We start from the raw sequence: 22,223 nt of genomic DNA on the forward strand, positions 1-22,223 counted from the left end.
AATAGTTGAGAAATTTCACCCTTTTTTTGCTCTCCCCTCAAGGCAAAAAGATGTCAGCCAACAGTTCAAAGTTTTAGCTCATAACATTTTAATCAAATAGACAGCACAGAGATCATATTTTATCATGCAGGTCATTGCACTTGGCCATTTCAGTTTCAGATTTTCTGGCATTTTAAATTTTGTTTATTCCTACAACTTTTGTCGAATTTTCATAAAATTTGGTACAGAGTATCTTGAAGCTGTGCTGGTTAAATATTATTAGAAAATGTTTCATATAGCAAACCATTCCCATGAAACGTATCAACGAATCTGATGGCAGGAACGCAATAGAGGAACCATTTGACCTATTGACATTAATTTTGTTAGATGTTATTGTCATAATGCGTAAGGCACACTGGAAATGTTGTTGACAGCGCCACCTACTGGCTAAAGTAACAAAAAAGACCTAAAGTCATTACAACCTTGAAATAATGTGTCTTGAAGTCATGCTTTTCATTCCTACCTCCTATGAAGTTTGTCCAGTTTTCACCATACTTAAAAAATATATATATATATAAACTGACATAAATTTATAGAAAAATTGCATCTGAAATTATTATATAAAGTTGTTTCTGGAGAATAATCTTGTCCAATGCATTTAGATGTTTCTTAATGACCTTTTATTGTTGCTAAGTATTATTTGAAGTTAATATTTTTACCAATATCTAAATAAAAAGTGGTGTTTTTAAAATGCAAAATGTACATATAAAATGTCTATATAATTGACTTATGTTTATTAATGTTTCTTAATGACCTTTTATTGTTTCAAGGTGTTTTATGAAGTTGAATCTAAAATGACATAGTAATTTGGCCATTCAAGTCTTTACTGTTATTGTGTATTGTTACATGAATCCATAGCAGAATATTGACCGCAGTTGAGTAGTTTGTATATATGAATCCCACAGCGGAAGCCTCAGGGGTTTGCCATACAATATTTCAGTCTCTTTGCTCTTTGGCCTCTTCATTATTGCGCAGGCAAGCGTTCAATCCTACCGGGATGAACTGACCCTTGATGATATACATATGTATGTCACAAACCCAGCGTTTACCTCATGCTGCACTTGTGTGAGTTGCTTAGTGATTTTCAGACAAAGGAAATCCCAGTTATCAGTGCCGTCCTCCCCCTGCAGCTCCTCTCCAAAGCGTGTCAGGTTGACGAGCCGATCGATGGCTCCTGAAATCAATAGGCTTATTAAAGCTGCGCTCGAGTGAGGAACAAAGCTGATTATCCCGACTCTCAAACTCCCGTCTCAGATCGGCCTGACGGGCAGGAGAGGTCACGAGCAGATGTCACAGGTCACGGCGAGCTGCGAATGATTGCCACAGAGAGCCATGTGACCCGGCATAAAAATTCAATTAGAGTGCGGCTGTTACAAGTTCTTGGAAACCGTCTCGAAGGGATGTGAGTCAAAGTGTGAAGAGCAAAACCCTTGGAAAATGCTTTTATTCACCGATAAGAAGCTCCTGTAAGTCTAGCCAAGAAAATGCATACTTTGTTCCAATTAAACGGCTGTTTTTCCTGCCAAAAATACATCTGTCAGCGTGCACGCATTGTAAATTATGCACAAATGTTGATATTAGGTCCCTGATGAGGCCTGTCTACTAACCCGAAATCTCTTCGCTTTTTTCTCAGGACACTTTCTGCAACTTCTGCCAAACCCATTTGACCTAAAGTACCCCTGATATTTTTAAGGTAATATTTCAATCTATTTGACTAAATGTGTTTTGAAATGTGATATTTTTTGTTTGTTTGATGGTGTTGTTTTTATTTTTTATTTTTTTAATTGATATATTTTTATGATTTATTTAATTATTAGCCTTTCATCAGCGTACTAACCAACCCCAGTTTGGGAAACTCTAGTTATTATTTTTATTCTTAATATTTACTTAAAATACTCCTTAATATCTTAATAATTTAATGATTTATTGAAAAGTATGTTGGTTTTGTTATTTTTTGTTTGTTTTAATTTTACGTTTTTATTATGTAATAATGATTAGCTTTTAATCAACTCGTGAACCCCAGTTTGGGAAACCCTGCTATAAGGTTTTTATTTTATTTTATTAATATTACTTTATATTTTAGAACTAGAGTTTTATAAACTCCAGTTCTTATTTTTATTATTAATATTTACTTAAAATACCCCTGAGATTTTAAGTTAAAGGGCACCTATTATGCCCCTTTTTACAAGGCGTAATATTGGTCTTGGGAGTCCCCAGTGTGTGAAGTTTCAGCCCAAAATACCCAACAGATAATTTATTATAACATCTGGAAAATGTAATTTTCGGGGCGTGTCTAAAAAAGAGCTTCTTTGGCTTTAAATGCAAATGAGCTGCATATTCCCGCCCCGTCTCCAGAAGAGGGCGTCGCATATATGTCTCTCAGTACTAAACAGCAGGTAGAAGCAACATGACTGAGAGCCAGAGAACCGGTGTTTAGCCATACATATGGCAAGCCAAATGCACTGAAAGTGGGACGAAACAGTGCGATGTTACAGAGCTCGCGCTGACCTGCCATCGGTACTGAACGAATCTCGCGATACGAACGGCGCAAACTAATCTCACAAGCGTGATGCTGATCAGTTAAAAATACTTGAAGTACGCACACAAATACGCTAAGCACTAAAACGACATGACATTCACAAAGGAGTCTGAAGTGATACACGTATTTCGGTAGATTTTGAGGCGCATTACCTTCAAAAACAGAAGTAATCCACTGTGTCTTCAGCAGCTCAGATGTTGGGAGAAACTGGAGACTCTTATGTTCAGTCTTACGTCCAAACACAGAGCATCGGGATTGCTTGCGAGACATTGTTGACGTTACAGCTGCTCGAGAGCAGAGAAAAAGGAGGACAGCGTACAACCGCTGAGGGCGGAAACTATAGCAATGCAGGGCTGTCAATCAGCACCCGTGGGCGGGGCCTAAGCAGTGTGACGTCACACTGCATGAGAATCAAAACCACTTGCTTTAAAGGGGATTAAAAAATAAGGAGCGGGTGGATTTTTATCAGTGTAGGGTGCTTGTGTACACACACTGCCAACACACATTTATGTCCAAACACCATGCAAAAGTGCATTTTGCATAATAGGTGCCCTTTAATATTTTTTAAATAATTGAATAATCTTTTTTGTGAATTTATGTATTCACTTATTCATAAAAAATTTTTTTTCGTTTGTTTTATTTTAATTTTACACTTTTGTAATTTAATTATTATTAGCTTTCAATCAATTCACAAATTCATGAAATAATTAATTATTAGCTTTTTTCATCAGCTTACAGACCCCAGTTTGGGAAACTCAAGTTGTTATTTTTATTATTAATATTATTACTACTATTTATTAAAAATTATGACTATATAAACTAAATACAAATTTACATTGATGGATATAATAGTCATTCTCTCTGTCTGTAAGGACTATAAACCTTTTTTTTTTTTAGCTCTTAAGGATTTGTCTGGCTTTTCTTCAACCTTTTTCTCATCTTATTCTACTCTTTATATTACATAGCTGTTAAAATAAAAACAATAATATATTTAAATATATACAACTGTGGAAATTGTACATACAAATGTACTTGTTTCATAACAAAGTTTCAAGTTTGAGTATTTAAAAGCATTTGTGTTTGCCAGTGACTTTGCGAAGTTGTTTTGGCGAACAATCGTTATAGATATTATATTGTTTCAAAGTGTTATATAAATTTATATTGATTGATCTATGCATTTTTCTCTGTCTGTGTGGACTATAAACCTTCAAACATCAAGGCTTTTCAAACTTTTACTTTTAAGCAAGGCTTTTGTCCTGCTGGATGGACCGGGTGTTTGTGTGGTCACAATTTTTCAGGCCGCTGATCAAATCTGTGCTGTTATCATTGTGTATGTGAGCTCGTTTGGGAGGTTATTCGGTGCGTCTCACCCAACCCGCTCGGCATTATATCACATCTCATTTCTTTCCCCAGCCCTTTTCCAATTGTACTTGAGTGTTTATTGGTACACCAGGAAATTGTATCTGTTTTGTCATCATTTCGTAGCCTCCAGGCATCGCAGGTATTTGGTTTGTGGTTTTGGGTCCCCTCGGACAGATTTTATTACCTTAGAGTTGGCCTAAAATTGGAAAGGCGGTGTTATTAAACATCCCGAAGGCTTGCTGGATAACATTTCTCCTGCTGCTGCACAAGATGTGCTTGTTTGTCACAGACCCACTGCTTCCCGCTTCAGAGACCCTGGACTGCAATGTAAGGCCAAATCACTGAGCTACATTTATATTAGATTTCTTTTGGATAACAAAATATACGTTTTACTAAATAAATACATGTTAACTACTCATATAATCAGCAGGTGAGTCAAGTACTCAAGGGAGAGATGACAAGAGGAGCTTTTTTATGGTTGGTCAGTGTATAAACTTGGTAGGCTAGATATACTTGGTATATAAATATGGGGCAATATTTAAAAAATTGGGTCCTTTTCAGTTCATGAGTGTGGATTTGAACTGAATTGGACACAACACACAGGAAGATGAATGTACTGAATTGCAATTCACAGAAATTCAACACATCAGATAATTTGGGGGAAATTAAGTGTTCTTCCACTTTATAATTATAAACGGGGATTACCAAATGTTTTCGTCAGCTAATCCTTATTGACCTAAAATATTTACTTTAAGTACCCCAGAGATGTTCATATTTTTTAATGATTTAACCATCTTTATTATTAAGTGTTTGATGATTTTTTTTGTTTGATTTTTAATTTAATTTGAAATATTTACTTGAAGTAGCCCTGAGATTTTAAGTTAGCAATTTTTTAATGATTTAACCATCTTTATTATTAAGTGTGTTTGTTGATTTTTTAATAAATTTTTTTATCATTTATATTACATATTTACTTGAAGTACCCCTAAGATTTGAAGTTAATATTTTTTAATGATTTGACCCATCACCATTGTTAAGTGTGTTTGATTTTTTTTGTCTAATTTATTTATATTAAATATTTACTTGAAGTACCCTTGCGATCTTAAGTTAATATTACTTAATTATTTAACCATCTCTATTATTAAGTGTGTTTGTAGTTTTTTTTTATTTTAATTATTTGATTTGATTTTTAATTAATTATTATAGCTTTTCATCAACCAGGGCTTTTTGAACCCAAGTTTGGGAAACCTGCTATAAGTTTTTGTTTTTATTACTTACATTATTAATAAATATTATTGTTATGCATTTAAAATGATACAATATATAAAGTAAATGCAAATGTATATTTATAGATCTATTTGTTCTCTCTGTCTGTAAGGTCTATAAACATTTTCTTACTTTTTTAAGCAAACCAACATTCAATGTTTGTTTTGAAAAACTGTACTTTTTCTTCTAACAAATTAATTGTGGTAATATTAATTTCTTTGAATTTTTATACATATTTATTAAAAAAAATCAAAATCAAAAGTAATTTTTTTAATAAAAAAAAAAATTCAGGCCAGAGATTAGTTTTGATTGATAATAGCTTTCACGTCGGAGTCCTCTATTATTTTATTATTGTGCATCATTGTGGAAACATACTTGCTTTATATTGCTAATTCAACACAGTTCAACATCAATTCATAACTGTTTTGATTTGTTGCCAATTCATATGAGTTTGCAGGATTAGAGCTGGAGTTATGGCTCTTCATGCTTGCTTTTTCACACAAATCATACATTTTCATGAGTCACATTGAATGACATATTCACATCTACCTCTGAACGGACTGCTTTGTTTTCATTGCAAACGTGTGTTTCTCTGATCTCACGCCAAACATGCTGATCCTCTGCCAGCTCGGCGTCTCTGTAATGTATTTTTTGTGTCCAGGGGTTGAAGTTCTCGCTGGCACGCCGTCAGACACTGCACTTCTGTTCGAGAGAAAGCAGGTGTTGAGCGATGGAGAGCTGAGATTGGAGGAGAGAGTCCTGTGAAAGAGGTATTCATTAACCGTGATGTTTACATGGTGACTAAAGCTGAAGGAATCTGTCAATTCAACTCAACCTGCTTGAGCTCAGTCAAACAGCAGCGACTGATGATGACCTGAACTAATGACTGCACTCCTTCAAACCCATTATTCTGATTTAATGCAATCACACTTATTGAATAATTCACTCCAAAATGAAACTTTTGTTATTATTTACTTGTCCTCATGTCATTGCATGGAAAAGAGCTGCTTCAAAAGCTCTCCTTTTTTCAGGTTTGGATTGTTAGGGTACGTTTACAACGCAACGATGTGCTAAAAAAGATTGTCAAATCGGTCCCTGTTCACTCGGATCGGCGAAAATGACTTCAAACTATGCATTATTATTATGCATGCCAGGCCACTAGTTGGCGATGCCGTTTTCACAAATTGACATTTTGTAGTTTACACAGCGACAATAATGGTATTGTTTTCAAAAATGTGCACTTTGAAACCCGTTTTCAGACCAAATGCATTAAAAGTTTTCAGGTTTTAGATCGTTGTAAACACCCACTTTGTATTTTCAGTTTCCTTCTTTTGCTCTTCTGCTGACGTGGTTAACGAGAGCCTTTAAAAAACCCTTATTTGAGGCGCTTTGGTAAAGAAAAAGCAGGAGAGCATGAGTGTGAAAACTGAGTGATATACTGTTGTGAAAAACATGAGTGTGATTATTGAGAGATTGTGTTAGAAAAATCACAAAGTGAGGGAGAGCGTTGTTTTAGGTCTTCTGGGGTTTTATTTTCTTTAAAGACAAAAATGTAGAAACCTTTTTCTTTTGAGTTTGAAGGATTCAGTTGAAGGAAAGGTCTCTTTATCAGAGTTGAGCTTCGAGGTTTTGGGACGCCTGCGTTTAATGCATATGCTGTGAAAAACTAGAATGAAACGGAACTGTTTTAAAACCTGAACTAGGTAGCAAACTCCAGTTTTTGTAAAAGAAATTTTGCCTCGATGTAAGAATGTACAGATCATTTTTCAGGCAAATACTGACAAGTTTCAATTGATAGAATAAAACAACTACATCTATAGATTAAATGCATTTGAAAAATATAGCAAAAGCTAATTAAGGCATAGTAAAAATAAAATCAACTTTAAATAAAATAAAAATAAAAACTCTCCTTATTTGTGCTTAATACTGTTGCTAAAAATAAGAATAAAGAAAACACAGTTATTTTAAAGGTTTTCCAAAATATTTTGTACTTGGATTTCTGTGATAATTTAGATTCAGTCATAAATAAACTAAATTTATTTATGACTGAATAAATAAATGTAGTTTATTTATTCAGTCATAAATAAATTTAGTTAAATTTTAAATTGATAATTAAAATGTACATTTTAAATAATTAAACTAAAAATGTAAATGAGAACTTTACATTTAAATATTAATTTAAAATAAAATAACAATACAATTAATAAATGCAAATTAAACTAAGTAAACAAAATAAAATTTAAAATCTCCACGTTTATGCTTCATTTTGTTGCATTTGCACTAAAAAGCTTCCTGTCTTTTTAAAACGAGTGAAAAATATGAAATGAAGGAACTTGCTGCTGGCAGCGATAAGCGGTCTTAAGCAGAAATCACTGAAGCTTGCCGATCACTGGAGGCCTGCTGAGACATAAAGTAAGCTTTCTTCTCAGGCTGGTGATGTGGAGTTTAAAGAACAAATATGATGCCCGCAGGAAATGATATTATTACGCCAATGACCTTTTGAGTCGGTGAACAAGAAGGCCTCTATCTGACTGGATCTCTCTGAGTCGCTCCGCTTTCATCCACAAGCAAGAGCTGATGAGTCACTGGAGGCCATTATAGTTCACCATTTCATTCAGCGTCCTGCCGGAAAGAAAGGGGAAAAAACTGTGCGAAGAGAATTAATGAAATAATTATGAAGCTCGTTATCACTTTCACAAAGATTTGGCTTTACACCTCTGTTCGCTCTCACCTCCTCAGCTGATCTCCAAACCGGATTTAACGCGCCGCTGGAGCAGAACTCATTCTGTTTTTAGATGCATCTGTGAAGCTTATAACAAAAGATGTCAAATGAAATAAAGAATAAAACAGACTTTTTAGTTAAGTAAAGGGTTTTTTGATATATATTTGTATCATGTTACTATTTGAAGACTAATTGGATTTCTGTAATAATTGTATGATTGATCCAATTGTAAAATAAAATATGTTAACTTTATATATATATATATATATATATATATACATACTCCCACTCAAAAGTTTGGGATCAGTAAGACTTTGAATGTTTATAAAGAAGTCTTTTCTGCTCATCAAGGCTGTAAAGAAGTCTTTTCTGCTCATCAAGGCTGCATTTATTTGATCAAAAATACAGAAAAAACTGTAATATTGAGAAATATTTTTACAATTTAAAATAACTGTTTTCTATGTGAGTGTACTTTAAAATATAATTTATTATTTTACGTTTACTTTACTTTTAGTCATTTAGAAGACACTTTTATCCAAAGCGACTTACAAATAAGAAAAAGTAATTAAAACTAAAAGCTAAAACTCTATAAATACTATATATACACACACATTTAAGAAAATAAAATAAATTAAATAAAAATGACAAATGCATACAACAACAGTTCAAAATGAAAACAAAAAAATAAAGCTAAAAACAATTCAAAATATTAAACGAACAAAAGGTATGAGTATAATAATGATTCTAACATAACACTAAGCCAAACACCAAAAAACAACTACATGTGTGTGTACAGCCACACACACACACACACATATACATGTACATATATATATAAATGCATTCAATATATATATATATTATTTAATTTCCATTTTGTATGTTGAAGTACTGAAATAACTCAAATTAAATACAACTAAAACTTAATAAAAAGCCTATATAGACATAATAAAAACTAATAAAATGACAACATTACTACAACTGTAACTAAAACTAAAATAGATAACTAATACAAATCAAACTACATTAGTTTATCAGTAATCCTGAAAAAATAACACTGAGCCAAACACACACGCTAAAATAACAACAACTTACTGACACATAGTAAGAAATGGTTATAAAAAAAAACTGAAACAGAAGTGAAACAAGTAATAGGAAAGAGGAGAAAAAAAGCGATACTTATTTTTGTGATCAAAGCTGAATTTCCAGCATCATTCCTCCAGTCTTCAGCATCACATGATCTTCAGAAATCACTCTAATATGCTAATTCATAATCAATGATTGAAACAGTTATGCTGCTTAATATTTTTTTTGGAACCTGTGCTACTTTTGTCAGGATTTTTTGATGAATAAAAAGTTAAAAAGAACAGCATTTGTTTAAAATAGAAATCTTTTGTAACAATAGAAGTCTTTACTATCACTTTGTATCAGTTTAGCACATCCTTGCTGAATAAAAGTATTAATTTCTTTTTTTTAAGAACAGTAGAAGAATACTTTTGAACAGTAGTATATATTCTTACAAAAGATTTATAATTTAAATAAATGCTCATAAGGATATAATCTTAATGCAAGTCTACTGGATGAAGTAAAATTTTAATTTATTATTAAACTATTAATTTAAAATGTACAATGAATAACTTAGAATTAAACATTTATATAAAAATTGTAAAACTAAAATGTAAAACTGTAATATTAAAGTGTAATATTTTTATTTCATGTTTAATTCTCTAATTTTAATGTAATTTAATTTTATTACAAAATACTGCTTAAAAATCTAATAAAAATAATGATTTTTAAATTAAAAAATGTCGTTTTATTTTAATGTCAAATGTATTGTTCAGTTATTAATTTAATGTAATTCATAATTAAAATATACAAATTGTGATTAGAAATTCACTTCATCCAATGCAATTTTGGCATGATTATATCCATATGGTTTTCAAACTTTGACTTTAAAAATACCAAATAAATACAGAAGATTCCAGGTGTATCCACAGGACAGAGCAGGAATGTTATATCATTTGTTTCCAGAAAATGAATAGCTCTGAAGTCATTCGTCAGTCTGCAGGAGGTTATTGAGGTGATTATAGGAGGTGCTGAAAGGCAGATCCATCAGCTTTGAGCTTTCCCAATAGGAGCGCTCTTTCATCCGTCAGAACGGGAACATTCCCAAACACAGAGCTTCACTGAGCCTGGAGACCGACTGACACAGTCAGACCCTCCTGCGAAACATCACGCGTTACCATGGCGAAGAACAGCAGCGGCCACAGAAACTAGTGCTCACTATAACCATTCTAGATATGGGTCGTTCAAAGAATATATGCTGAAATAGATGAAGAATATTTAACAGGTAATACACATCAAAAGAGATGTTTTGGTTTTATTTTATTTTATTTTATTTTGTCATGTCCAAACTCCTTATCTCTACTAAGTCTCTTCATGGAAATGACATTTTTAAACATTTATGAAAAGGCCAATGACAAATTAATTTTATAGGTACCATTTTATGTATCCTAAATATGAATATTTATTTTATACTTTTTTAAGGTAATAATAATACTAATAATAAAATATGATTTAAAATAACACACAAAAACATAGTTTCACATTTTTTATTTTATTTTTTATTTTATTTGATATATTTTTATTAAATATTTTTTTATTTTTTTATTTAATTTAATTTAATTTTATTTTATTTTATTTTATTTTATTTTATTTTATTTTATTTTTATTTTATTTTATTTTATTTTATTTAAAATAATTTTATTTTATTTTATTTAAAAAAAAAATTATTTTATTTTATTTAAAATAAAAGTATTTAATTTAATTTTATTTAATTTTATTTAATTTAATTTTATTTAATTTAATTTTAAATAAAATAAAATAAAATAATTTTATTTTTTTATTTTATTTTAAATAAAACTATTTTATTTAATTTTATTTAATTTTATTTTATTTTAGTGACCTGTATGTGACTTGTATGTATCCTTAATTTAACAAAAAAAGAGAAAGAAAACGGTTTAAATCTGTTGTAATATAAATCAGTCTCTGAGGCATTGGAGACACGTTTATGCAGTTTGATTGCATGTATAGTTTGCATTCTGTGTGTTTTCATGCCCCATCAGAACAGAGCTGCGACCCGCCGGTTCACTCCACAGTGTAGTTTTACATGAATCACTGGATCTGTCAGCCGAGAGGGTATTTTTAGAAAGGCTCTTATTAACACATTAAGCACATTTCCCATGAACCCTCAGCGATGGAAGCCACTGACCCGGTGAGAAGTTCTCACTAACCTGGCATTTCCAGTGAATGTGCTGCTTGATGGCGACGTCTGTCATAGTGTGTGTTTTAGGATCAGTCTGTTACCTCAGAGTCTGTAGAGAGGAACCCAGTGTGCCTAAAACACACAGTTCTGAGGAACCTGCTAATATTTGCACAGATCCAGCAGGCCAAAGCTTTGTTACAAAACACCACTATGCTGCTTTCAAAGATAAATATACTCATTCTTAATCTGGAACCAAAATGGATCAATGGAAAATGGGTAAAAATCAACTATGCATTAGCTTACTTCAAACCCTATAGAATTCCCAATCCAAGTCGCATCACCTTTGTGTTTTGAGTAAAGCCTGTTCACACCAATGTTAGTTAAACTAAATTAAAAATGAGAAATGTTGCCTTGGAAACTGTAGCTAAAATAATTTGTAAAAAATATTTTACTGTATTTCAGTTAGTGTCTGTTTTACTTGAAGTACCACATTTTTTTATGGTTTTAATTTGAGTTTTAGTTAACCCTGGTTCACACCAAAAACAATGACGGTAGCTATATTAGATATTATTCAAACTCAAAAGGTTGTTTTTGATATTATTAAAAAAGAACTACTAGGTAGTACTACTAGGCTACATTTTTACTATAATAAAACCATGTACAATACACCATTTGTATTTGTGTATTCTTTTTTATTATTTATTTATTTTTGTTATAAATGGTTTGATGTTTTTCATTCATGTCTTACTGATTTGCAACCTTCAGACCAGAGCAATGCATCACGGAGCTCATTTCTGTCAGCTCTTCTGAAGCCATCGGAGGTCATTATGACTGCAGATCAATTCACTCTGACCATGTAAGGAATAATTGACCACGGAGCACTGAATTACGGAAAATGTTTGATAAACGCCTTGGAACGTCTGTCAGCTAAATAGAATCAAGAATTCAACAATGTCATGAAGCCATAAAGGAGATTAAAGCATCATTTAGATGTGAGAAGATCTGTGCTGCATATAGAGTAAGTGAAATGCAATGAAGTGCCGGAGGCGACCATCAACTTTGACCTACTTCTTAAGGTTTTCATTGTGCTTTGGTTTAGAGGACGTCTGTAGCCATCTGTACTAACCTTAAAACCCATCTTAAATTCAGACTTTTTTGAGATGGCCAGAAAAAAAAGAGGTACTTCTTATCTAACTGACACTGAAAGAGCATTTGCTTGATGCCATCACTATTTCCCAGGTCTGGTATTGATTTTAAACGCTAGATCAACATTGCCCCCTAGTGTCCACTTCTGGTCATTATCAATGCTTCTCTAAACTGACCGTGCAATCCAGCATTCAATTTATTACATTTCATTGTCAGTTTTGGCAATAGCAGCATAATAGCTTGAATCTTACTAACCAAGTCCAAGTCACATCATATCCTAAAATTAAATGTATTTTGCATAAAGAAAATGAAGCCTACATTTATTGTTAACTGTAGCCTAGTCTTATTTTTGTAATATATTTTTGGACATTTATTTATGTATTTTGTATTGAGTTATTTAACTACGAATAAATATTTATAGATATGCATGAGCATTTATTTGAAAAAAAAAGAAAAGTTGAAGATGAAATTGAATTGTCATGAAAATAATGTCACAATGCAAAAAAAGGTATTGTTGCCCTTTTAAGTGTAGTTTATATAGCTGCTAAAACTAAATCAGGTCTTGAGTGATTTCTGACCTCTATTTCTAAAATGGAACTACAACTATATTGAATTGCAGTTTACAGATGTCTTTACTCTCTCTGGGTCAGTTCTTTTGTTTTACAGTAATGCTGCATGGATAAGCCCCCTCACTTCCCTGTCAAACTGAAAGCATCACTCAAGCGCACAACTTACTTTGACATTGATTTTCTTCTTGGGCTTTCAGACATAATGGGCATCTCTCTGACTGAACAATGAAAATCAATAGTGCCGTCTGAAGCTGCTGGATGTGATCAGTGCTTCTCACACAGACTTTTGAAGCTTCAGTGACAGGTTTGTTATGTTTCAGGGCAGGTATTGTAAGAATACTGTCAAATAATTTCTATTATTGTGATTTTAAGCACTTAAATCAGTAGATATATTAAATATTATCATTTTAATTCTGCTGGCAATACTAAAAATAAATATTGTCTAGTTTTTAATCTAGCATACACTGCATAAAGTGTCTTTGCTGAGCAAATTAAAGTTAGCTCATGTGTTAATAGCAATAATAATAATTGCTCAAATTGTCATTGAAATCTGTGTGTGTGTGTGTGTGTGTGTGTGTGTGTGTGTGTGTGTAAGTGTATAAAACATGCAGCTTCTGCAAAAACATAAAAGATACAGCTTCTGCCTGCAAAACCAATCTGCTGAAATACTTGCCCCTGTTTGCTGTTTGTTTGTATCTTGATGTCTCATTTGGTTGGAAGCTCAAGCTCCAGATGATCACTCTGTAATTTGGGGTTTCCACTTAGAGAGGTTTCATAAAATGCTGTTATGTAACAGATGTAAGTAGGCCTTTCTGAAGAGAATAAACCGAACAAGTGACTCAGAGATGACTGCACACACTATTCACCCTCCAGTGACAGATATTTTACTTATTAACGCGCAGGAGCTTGTAAACAAAAGAGGAGGCCTAAATTCTTCCATACTGTTACATAAATGGTTTCTATGGCTGTTATGCAATCAAAATGGAGAAAATATAAATACATAAATGTGGATGTGATCAATGACTTACACTCTGTGTTGGATAAAACTTCACAGACGAGCAAACACGAATACAGACAAATTGTCTCAATTTCTTAACCAAGTTACTTAAATCACAATAATATATTATTTGATTATTATATTTAGTATTTACAATGTGTTTGCAATGCATGGCTAACAACTGATAACGGAATTCTCTGCATTGCCGCCATATTGAATTGAACACAAACGAAAATGCGGCTGTGAGCGATTAGACGTACAGCATTTACAGTGGCATGCACACTAAAATAGTCTTTAAAAACTTTAAAAACTATGGAGTTTTTGTCTAATTAAGTTATTTCTTCAGAAAGACGTTCCCACAGCTGAACAAGAACAGTACAATCAACGAACAATCCTATCAAAAATTAAATATGGCGCTGCACTGACTAAAGTCTACATTAGCATACACTCTAAAAAATGCTGGGTTGTTTCAACCCAACTTTGGGTCAAATATGGACTAACCCAACTTTTGGGTTAAAAATTTAAAGTAAAAATGTAACCCAATGGTTGGGTTAGTCCATATTTGACCCAAAGATGGGTTGAAACAACCCAGCATTTTTTAGAGTGTAATATGTAAATTAGCGTTGGGCAGTAACTAGTTTCTAGTAACTAGTTACAGTAGGCTAGTGTAACTAATTACTAATAAGATTTCAGTAATAATATTACAGTTACCATCCATAAAACAGCTCGTTACTTGTTACTTCTGATGCCTCAACACCTACTGATTTGAAATCCAACAATCCAATAATTCCTAGATTTGTTTTCATAATTTCATGACTCACACAGACAAATGAGGCAAGCTTGGAATATGGAAAAGCTTACATTCAGCGGATGGAAATATTGCCATTATACTGATTTAGTCAGGAGAAAATATGATCTGAATACCGATGTGCAAGTTGTGGCATTACTTTATTCTTGCATTACAAGGCTTGCCCACCCACATCCCTCTGACCCCCATATACATTGTATAATGTATACTGTAAAATCTTACAAACTTATGTGATTTATTTTAATAAAATACATCATGAAATAGAATCGTATATGCATAACAGAGAAATTATAGCTACAATTAGCTTCAAGCAACACATGACAATTAATGCAACACTTTTACTTAAAAGTCACTATTAAAACCACAATTGAGCGTTTGTAATCATTTCTGACTGCGATCCAGTGTGGATTTTGGTGAAATGATGAGGTGGAAATATATTGTTAGTAACATTTTAGAAGAATTTTATGGGGAAGATACACAATTACAAGTTCTGTGGGGACATGAAGGAAAAGTAATGTAACTAGTAGTGTAAGTAATTACCGTTGCCAGAAAGTAATAACATTACTTTTGAAAAAAGTAACTAGTAACGAGTGATAAATTTCATTTTTGGAGTAACAAGCCCAACACTGAAATTATTGATGTATTTGTAAGAATTTTTTTTTGTTTGTTTTATTGGTTTCTGTGCATCTCGTGTTCAATACAGTCTAATCCAAAATTATATCTGGGAAGTCCACAAGGTTTCATAATGAAGGAATGGGTTAAGACTGATTATCTGCAGTTCAGCAGCGACCTCTGCTGGTGGCATGAGACATGAACATAACAGCAGCGTTTGTGTTTGCAAACTAGCTGTTAAAATGTTCAGTATGGACTTAAAATAAAAATGATTGTTAAGCAGTACCATTTTGTCATCAACTATAAATACTTTTACCAGGCACGTCTAGTGCATGATTGATTAAATAATTAAGAAATATATTTTTCAATGAAAAATTGTCTTAAAATAAAATAACTTTTTTAATTTCTCGTTGTTAAATTAGTTTAACTTGGAAGTGCTTTAATAACTAAATGACAGAAACACAACACAATTACTGAAACTTTAACTAAATTTAAAATGTAAATGGGAAATATAAAAATAAAACATTCAAAAACATAATATTATATCAATGCTACTAGAATAACACTGGTTAAATTTGTAAATCGTGGTGCATCATCACTTTTATAGACAAAAATCTCGCTTGAATGTAACCCCACATCCTAAATGGTTCAAATGACTTTGAAAAATAATTTATTTTAATTTTTTCTTACTCAGCTTCTTTATGATACTGTTAAGTAAGTACTGATAATGTTTCTGTGAACCATATAGATATGTATAAGTAGATGCCTTATTAGTGGCTGTTTCTATGTGCCGCTGTACGTAAGCTGTCTGCCATATTGGAGCAGCCAAAGCAGGTCCGTGAGCACTCGAGAGAATGTTGCCTGTGTGTCTGCAACCCTAGTTATTCGCATGTATGAATATCTATCTATATCTGCAATAGACGTAAGCGGATGATTTTGCTAAAGTAACACAATACAAGAAGACAAAGCCGTAAGCTAACACAACATTTAAAAGGTACTATAGTTTAAAAAGCTGTAATATTGTGTTAATACATATTAAAAACTCAAATCAACACATTCTTCAAAGTTTATCCAATTTCTTCAGGAATTTAAATTTCAGCGTTTTTTACAACCAGAGGTTGTGCAGTGTTGTGGCATCTTGAAACTCATTGATTTTTATTGTGGGTGATGACACATTGACCGTTCCAAGATGGAGGATGCGTCAACGTGTCTGGACTCTGGAGCGGTCGAATGTACCTTAAAATATCTATGCTGTAACCTCTGTCTAGCTAGCAATAAATCACACCCTAAAGTACACTCTTAAAAATAAAGGTGCTTCACGATGCCATAGAAGAACCTTTTTTGTCTAAATGGTTCCTTTAACATCTGAAGAACCTTTCTGTTTCACAAAAGGTTCTTTGTGGCGAAAGAAGGTTCTTCAGATTATAAAAAGGTAAGAAAGAGATGGTTCTTTAAAGAACCTTTGACTGAATGGTTCTTTGTGGAACCAAAAATGGTTCTTCTATGGCATCGCTTGAAGAACCTTTTGAAGCACCTTTATTTTTAAGAGTGTAGGGAATAAGTCACACCCTGCAATCAGTAAGATATTAACCTTCCAGTGTAGAAATAGAAACTAAACTGTTCACATAATCCATATTGTTGCTCTATATGTCTGAGATGGCAGATTTCAGTATTTCAGTGGCTGAGGACCAGTTCATCTGTCCAATTTGTCTGGATCTCTTGAAGGAACCTGTAACCGTCCCATGTGGACACAGTTACTGCATGAGCTGTATTACAGGCCACTGGAATCATGAAGATCAGAGGGGAATCTACAGCTGTCCACAGTGCAGAAAGTCCTTCATGCCGAGACCTGATTTAGGCAAGAATGTGATGATTGCTGAAATGGTGGAGAAAGTGAAGAAGACTGAGCCTCGAGATGCTGTTCCTGCTGGACCTGGAGACGTGAAGTGTGACGTCTGTACTGGGCGGAAAAACAAAGCATTCAAGTCTTGTCTAGTGTGTCTGAACTCTTACTGTCAAACTCATTTTGAGGAGTTTCATTCTGATAAACGACACAAAGTGATCGATGCCACTGGACGACTGAAGCAGATGATCTGCCAAAAACACGATAAGATTCTGGAGGTTTTCTGTTGCACTGACCAACAATTTATTTGTGTTCTGTGCACGATGGATGAACACAGATATCATGAGACTGTATCAGCTGCAGAAGAAAAGTCTAAGATGCAGGTATGAAGTGACATTGAAATTAAACTTATTGCTAAATAAGTTTATTTGCCCAGATCCCCTATTATAAATAAGGGGTAATATACAATTGACTTCAAGCCTATTTACAGGATTACTCACCAAATAAATATGTAGACATGACATTCTGTCGTCAATTACTTACCCTTCACTTTCAAACCTGAATGAGTTTCTTTATTCTGTTGAAAACTAAAGATATCTTGAAGAATGTTGGTAACCAAAAGTAGATGGTAGCCATTGACTTCCAATGTATTTTTTTTCTCCGTACTATGGAATCAATGGCTACCATCAACTGTTTGGTTACCAATATTCTTCAAAATTGTCTTTTATATTCAACAGAAGAAAGAAAATCATACAGGTCTGAAAGAGTAGGGTGAGTAAACAATCCCTTTAATGTGAGTTTAAATTTTTGCCATTATGTGATACTCCTCCCAAAAATGAATATTCTCTCATCATTTCCTCACCCTCATGCCATCCCAGATGTATATGACATTTTCTTCTGTGGCATACAAACGGAGATTTTTAGAAAAACAATCCATTTCTGTGATCCCATATATTGCAAGTGGAATGGACGCTCAAAATGATACTTCAAAACAAACATGATGTATATACCACCACATATGATTCTCAGGGAGGGGCTCTGATGAAGTTTCCTAAATGTTTTTTTCATTTGTAGGGGGTGTAATTTGTAGAGGTGTGGTTTGTAGTACTGTGGGATTCAGTCAGTTACTTGTTTCACTTCTTGGATCCCAGGATGAGCGTTGCCATTGACAATGCAGTATTAGGAAATACCCCAAATTCCTGAGGGCCTTTATTGAACTGCATGTAAACAAAACAGTGGCCTGTAACACATATTGCTAGTGAATGGAAACTACCTATAGGTAATAGATTTAGGTTATAAAAAACATTGTGGGAACATTGTTTTGAAATGTTTCTAAAACATTGAGATGTCCAGTTTTCTACCTGTGATTATAACATTATTTAAAGGTAATAAAAACTTCTCTCACAACATTCTACTAACTTTAATTTCACACAAAATATAACGTTATTTGAATGTTGAAATGTCCAGTTCTCTTTTTAAAGGGGTCATCGGATGCTACATGCACTTTTACAAGCTGTTTGAACTAAAATGTGTGTTGGCAGTGTGTGTACACAACCACCCTATAATGATAAAAATCCACCCAGTGTTTTTTTTTTTATCTGGTTAAATGTTTCCCCTTTCTCAAATCGAGCTGATCTCAGATGCCTGTCTGTGTGACGTCACAAAAACAGGCCCCTCCCACGATAGTTTGATTGACAGTAGCGTTTCAGCACAGACTGGACTGGCGTCTTACCTTAGCTCCGCCCCTGAGTGAGCTGTCATCAGTCCGCCATTGATGTAGACAAGAATGACTCCTAACAAGCGATTGAGGTGTTCTGTTGTTGGATGTAATAATGAACAGCAGTCATCATTTACTGCCGACATCTGAGCCGCTGAAGACAGTGGATTACGTTTGTTTTTGAAGGGAATGCGCCCCCGATCTACATAAATGTGTCTATGTTCGCGCAAATCATTCATGATCCAGCTTCACCTACAGAAGAAGTGAGTGTAATGTTTTGTAATGAATCTTTGCAAATCGCCTTTCCTAATAATGTGCTAATTAGCAAGTGTAGTGGCCAAAAAACTAACTAAAGCCGCAGGAGCTGAGTGAGGGAATAACTTGTGACACGTCAATCATCCTTTACATTTGCGTCTTGAGATTTATTTGTCCACCGACAACTTGTTCATTGAGGCATGCATTTCTTGAAGGATCGGCAGATTATCAATGTAAAAATTTGAATATATGGTCAACAAAAAAATGCGTGCTCCCGCACTCACCCCTTCTTTCCCTGACAACCCCCACTCACAACAGGTGTTTTAACTCTCAAATAATTAATGACACTCCCACATTTTCCCACAGTCACATGACATCACACATGAATATTTACATGGCTCCTATAGCAAGTTTCACGATGAATGTGGCTAAAGTAAACAGTCCCTCAGAGAGCGGCTCGGAAGAGAGGGGCGGGGTCAGCAGAGCTCATTAACATTTAAAGGGAAATGCTACAAAAACGGCTTGATCTGAAAAGAGCTGTTTTTGACAGGGTAAAAAAAGGTGTTTTTTACACTACCATTGAGAAATTTTAACCAAACTATGTTACAGACTTTTCATTAAGACCCTAAAGAATCATATCAACTTGTGGAAAATGGGCATCATATGACCCCTTTAAAACATAATTTAAAGGTCACATTTCGTAAAACATTGTAGTCATTTTAAAGAAATAACATTATTTAAACATTTATTTTTAATATTCTAAGAATGTTAAAATGTCCAGTTTTCATGTAGTGGTTATAACGTTATTTAAAGGTTACAAAAATTTTTCTCAGAACGCTCATCGAGTACAAATAACGTCATACGGATGTTTTCTCTCAACATGAGATTGTATATCAAATATCAAAAGTTATAATAATGTTCCATAAACGTTACTTTAAGAACATTTTGTTATATAACTTTGAAGATAATCTTTCCATATTTTTTCCAATCACAATGTGAGTGCTACAGCCTACTCGATTTTAAAACGGATTTCAAATTCAGTCATTTATGTAATGATGTGGTGATATTCTGTGTCTATTTTGTTACATACGTTTCTGTGGTCATTTGTTTATCTGACAGGGTCTTTTGAGAGAGATGCAGAGAACAGTCCAGCAGAGAATCCAGAAGAAAGAGATGAAGCATCAGGAACTGAGAGAGGCTGTGGAGTCTCAAAAGGTGAGTTTGCAGAAGGAGAACAACTGTTGACTGTTTAAAAGACGTTTGAGAGCCTCTTCCTCTGCTGAAGAACTTTCTCACTGATTGTGATTTGTGTCCTAACAGCGATCTGCACAGGCGGCAGTGGAGGACAGTGAGAAGATCTTCTCTGATCTCATTCGCTCCATTGAGAAAAGCCGCTCTGAGGTGACAAAGCTGATCAGAGCTCAGGAAAGAGCTTCAGTGAGTCGAGCTGAAGAACGACTGGAGCAACTCAAGCAGGAGATCACGGATCTGAGGAGGAATGAGGCTGAACTGGAGCAGCTTTCAGACACGGATGATCACATCCGTTTGCTCCAGGTAACGGAATCGAATTTGGGTCATGGCAGTCATTATTATGAATTATGTTGTTAGATAGAAAAGCTCTGAGGTGATTCTTCAGATTGGGGACTTTTCATTTTTGGGTGAAGTATTTCTGTTTTATCTGTTGCTTGTCTGTGTAGAGTTTCCAGTCTCTCTCTCTCTCTGGATCTACAAAATTACCCAGAATCATCATCAGTTCTGTCCTCTCTTTTGACGATGTCAGGAAATCTGTCTCTAAACTCAGAGACCAACTAATCCAATACTGCAGAGAGCAGATAGACAACATATCTGGTACAGGTAAATTATCAGACATTCATCTATTCATTGATGTTCATACAGCATTAATGGTTTAGTATACATTTTTCTCTCAACGTGAGAATTAAACATCAGATGTCTTTTGGTTTTCTTACAGTGAAACACATTCAGATCATTCTTGGCCCTGATTTTGAGACCAGAGTGGAATACTTGGGATGTAAGTTTAACTCTTGAAATCCTAATGGGAATTTCTGAAACCCTTGGATCTTAAATACAGGTATATCTAATAAAAACAAGATTATCTGCTTATATTTTTTTTAGATTTCCATCAGTTCACTTTGGATCCAAACACGACTAATAAAAACATCAGTCTGTCTGATAAGAGCAGGACGATTACTAGCACTCATATAGACCAGCCGTATCCTGATCATCAGGACAGATTTGTTTCTGTAGTTCAGGTGTTGTGTAGAGAGAGTGTGTCTGGACGCTGTTACTGGGAAGTTGACTACGGTCAGAGTGAACGTTTGGGTGTATCGGTGTCCTATAAGAGCATCAGTAGGAAGGGACGTGGCAATGAGTGTAAGTTTGGACATAATAATCAGTCCTGGATATTGTTGTGTTCTCCCCCCAAATACATATCCCTGCACAATAACATAAAGACTAAACTCATCGTAGCATCAAGCTCCTCTAGAATAGGAGTGTATGTGGATCACCGTGCAGGAATTCTGTCCTTCTACAGCGTCTCAGACACAATTACCCTCATTCATAAAGTCCAGATCACATTCACACAACCTCTCTATCCTGGGTTCTCACTGGGCAGCAATGCAACAGTGAAACTATGTAATGTCAAAACATAAATTATACAGATATCCAATCAATAACACTGACATATGTTAATGTACCATTGGAAATCAGTAGGCCTACTTGTGAGATTGGTTATTGGTCTGTTTTAATGCCAAAGGTAAATATTACAGCTGAACTATTATAACTTAGGATGTATGCAAATATTTTTTGTAGTTTGAATCCAAACCAATAATTAATTTAGAAAAAAGTGTAATTTTACCTTAAATCTTATTCATTTTGTTTCATAAAATTCAATCTTCTGTTGATATTTTATGTAGCCTAACTCTTGTTTATTTTTGTCCCATGTCAGCTTCTTGCAGGGTTGATTTTATGTTTAAAATGTCCTCATTTATTCACTGATGTGCTTTGGGTAAAGTGGGTTTAATTCATTGGTATTTTAGCACATTCCTACGGTGGCAGAGAAGTGC

The 22,223-nt window shown here is 33.9% G+C and overlaps 1 protein-coding gene across 1 annotated transcript; it reads left to right on the top strand.

The window, feature by feature from the left end:
- Positions 1-16,981: 16,981 nt before the first annotated feature.
- Positions 16,982-21,809, top strand: LOC107557721 (tripartite motif-containing protein 16-like protein). The gene is made up of 6 exons (XM_016241242.1): positions 16,982-17,551; positions 20,260-20,355; positions 20,461-20,694; positions 20,838-20,994; positions 21,110-21,169; positions 21,274-21,809. Exons 1-6 carry the CDS (start codon positions 16,982-16,984, stop codon positions 21,807-21,809), a joined length of 1,653 nt encoding a protein of 550 aa, XP_016096728.1.
- Positions 21,810-22,223: the final 414 nt, after the last annotated feature.

This window comes from Sinocyclocheilus grahami, unplaced genomic scaffold (assembly GCF_001515645.1).
Source record: "Sinocyclocheilus grahami isolate Dianchi unplaced genomic scaffold, SAMN03320097.WGS_v1.1 scaffold616.1, whole genome shotgun sequence".
Classification (NCBI taxonomy): Eukaryota; Metazoa; Chordata; class Actinopteri; order Cypriniformes; family Cyprinidae; genus Sinocyclocheilus; species Sinocyclocheilus grahami.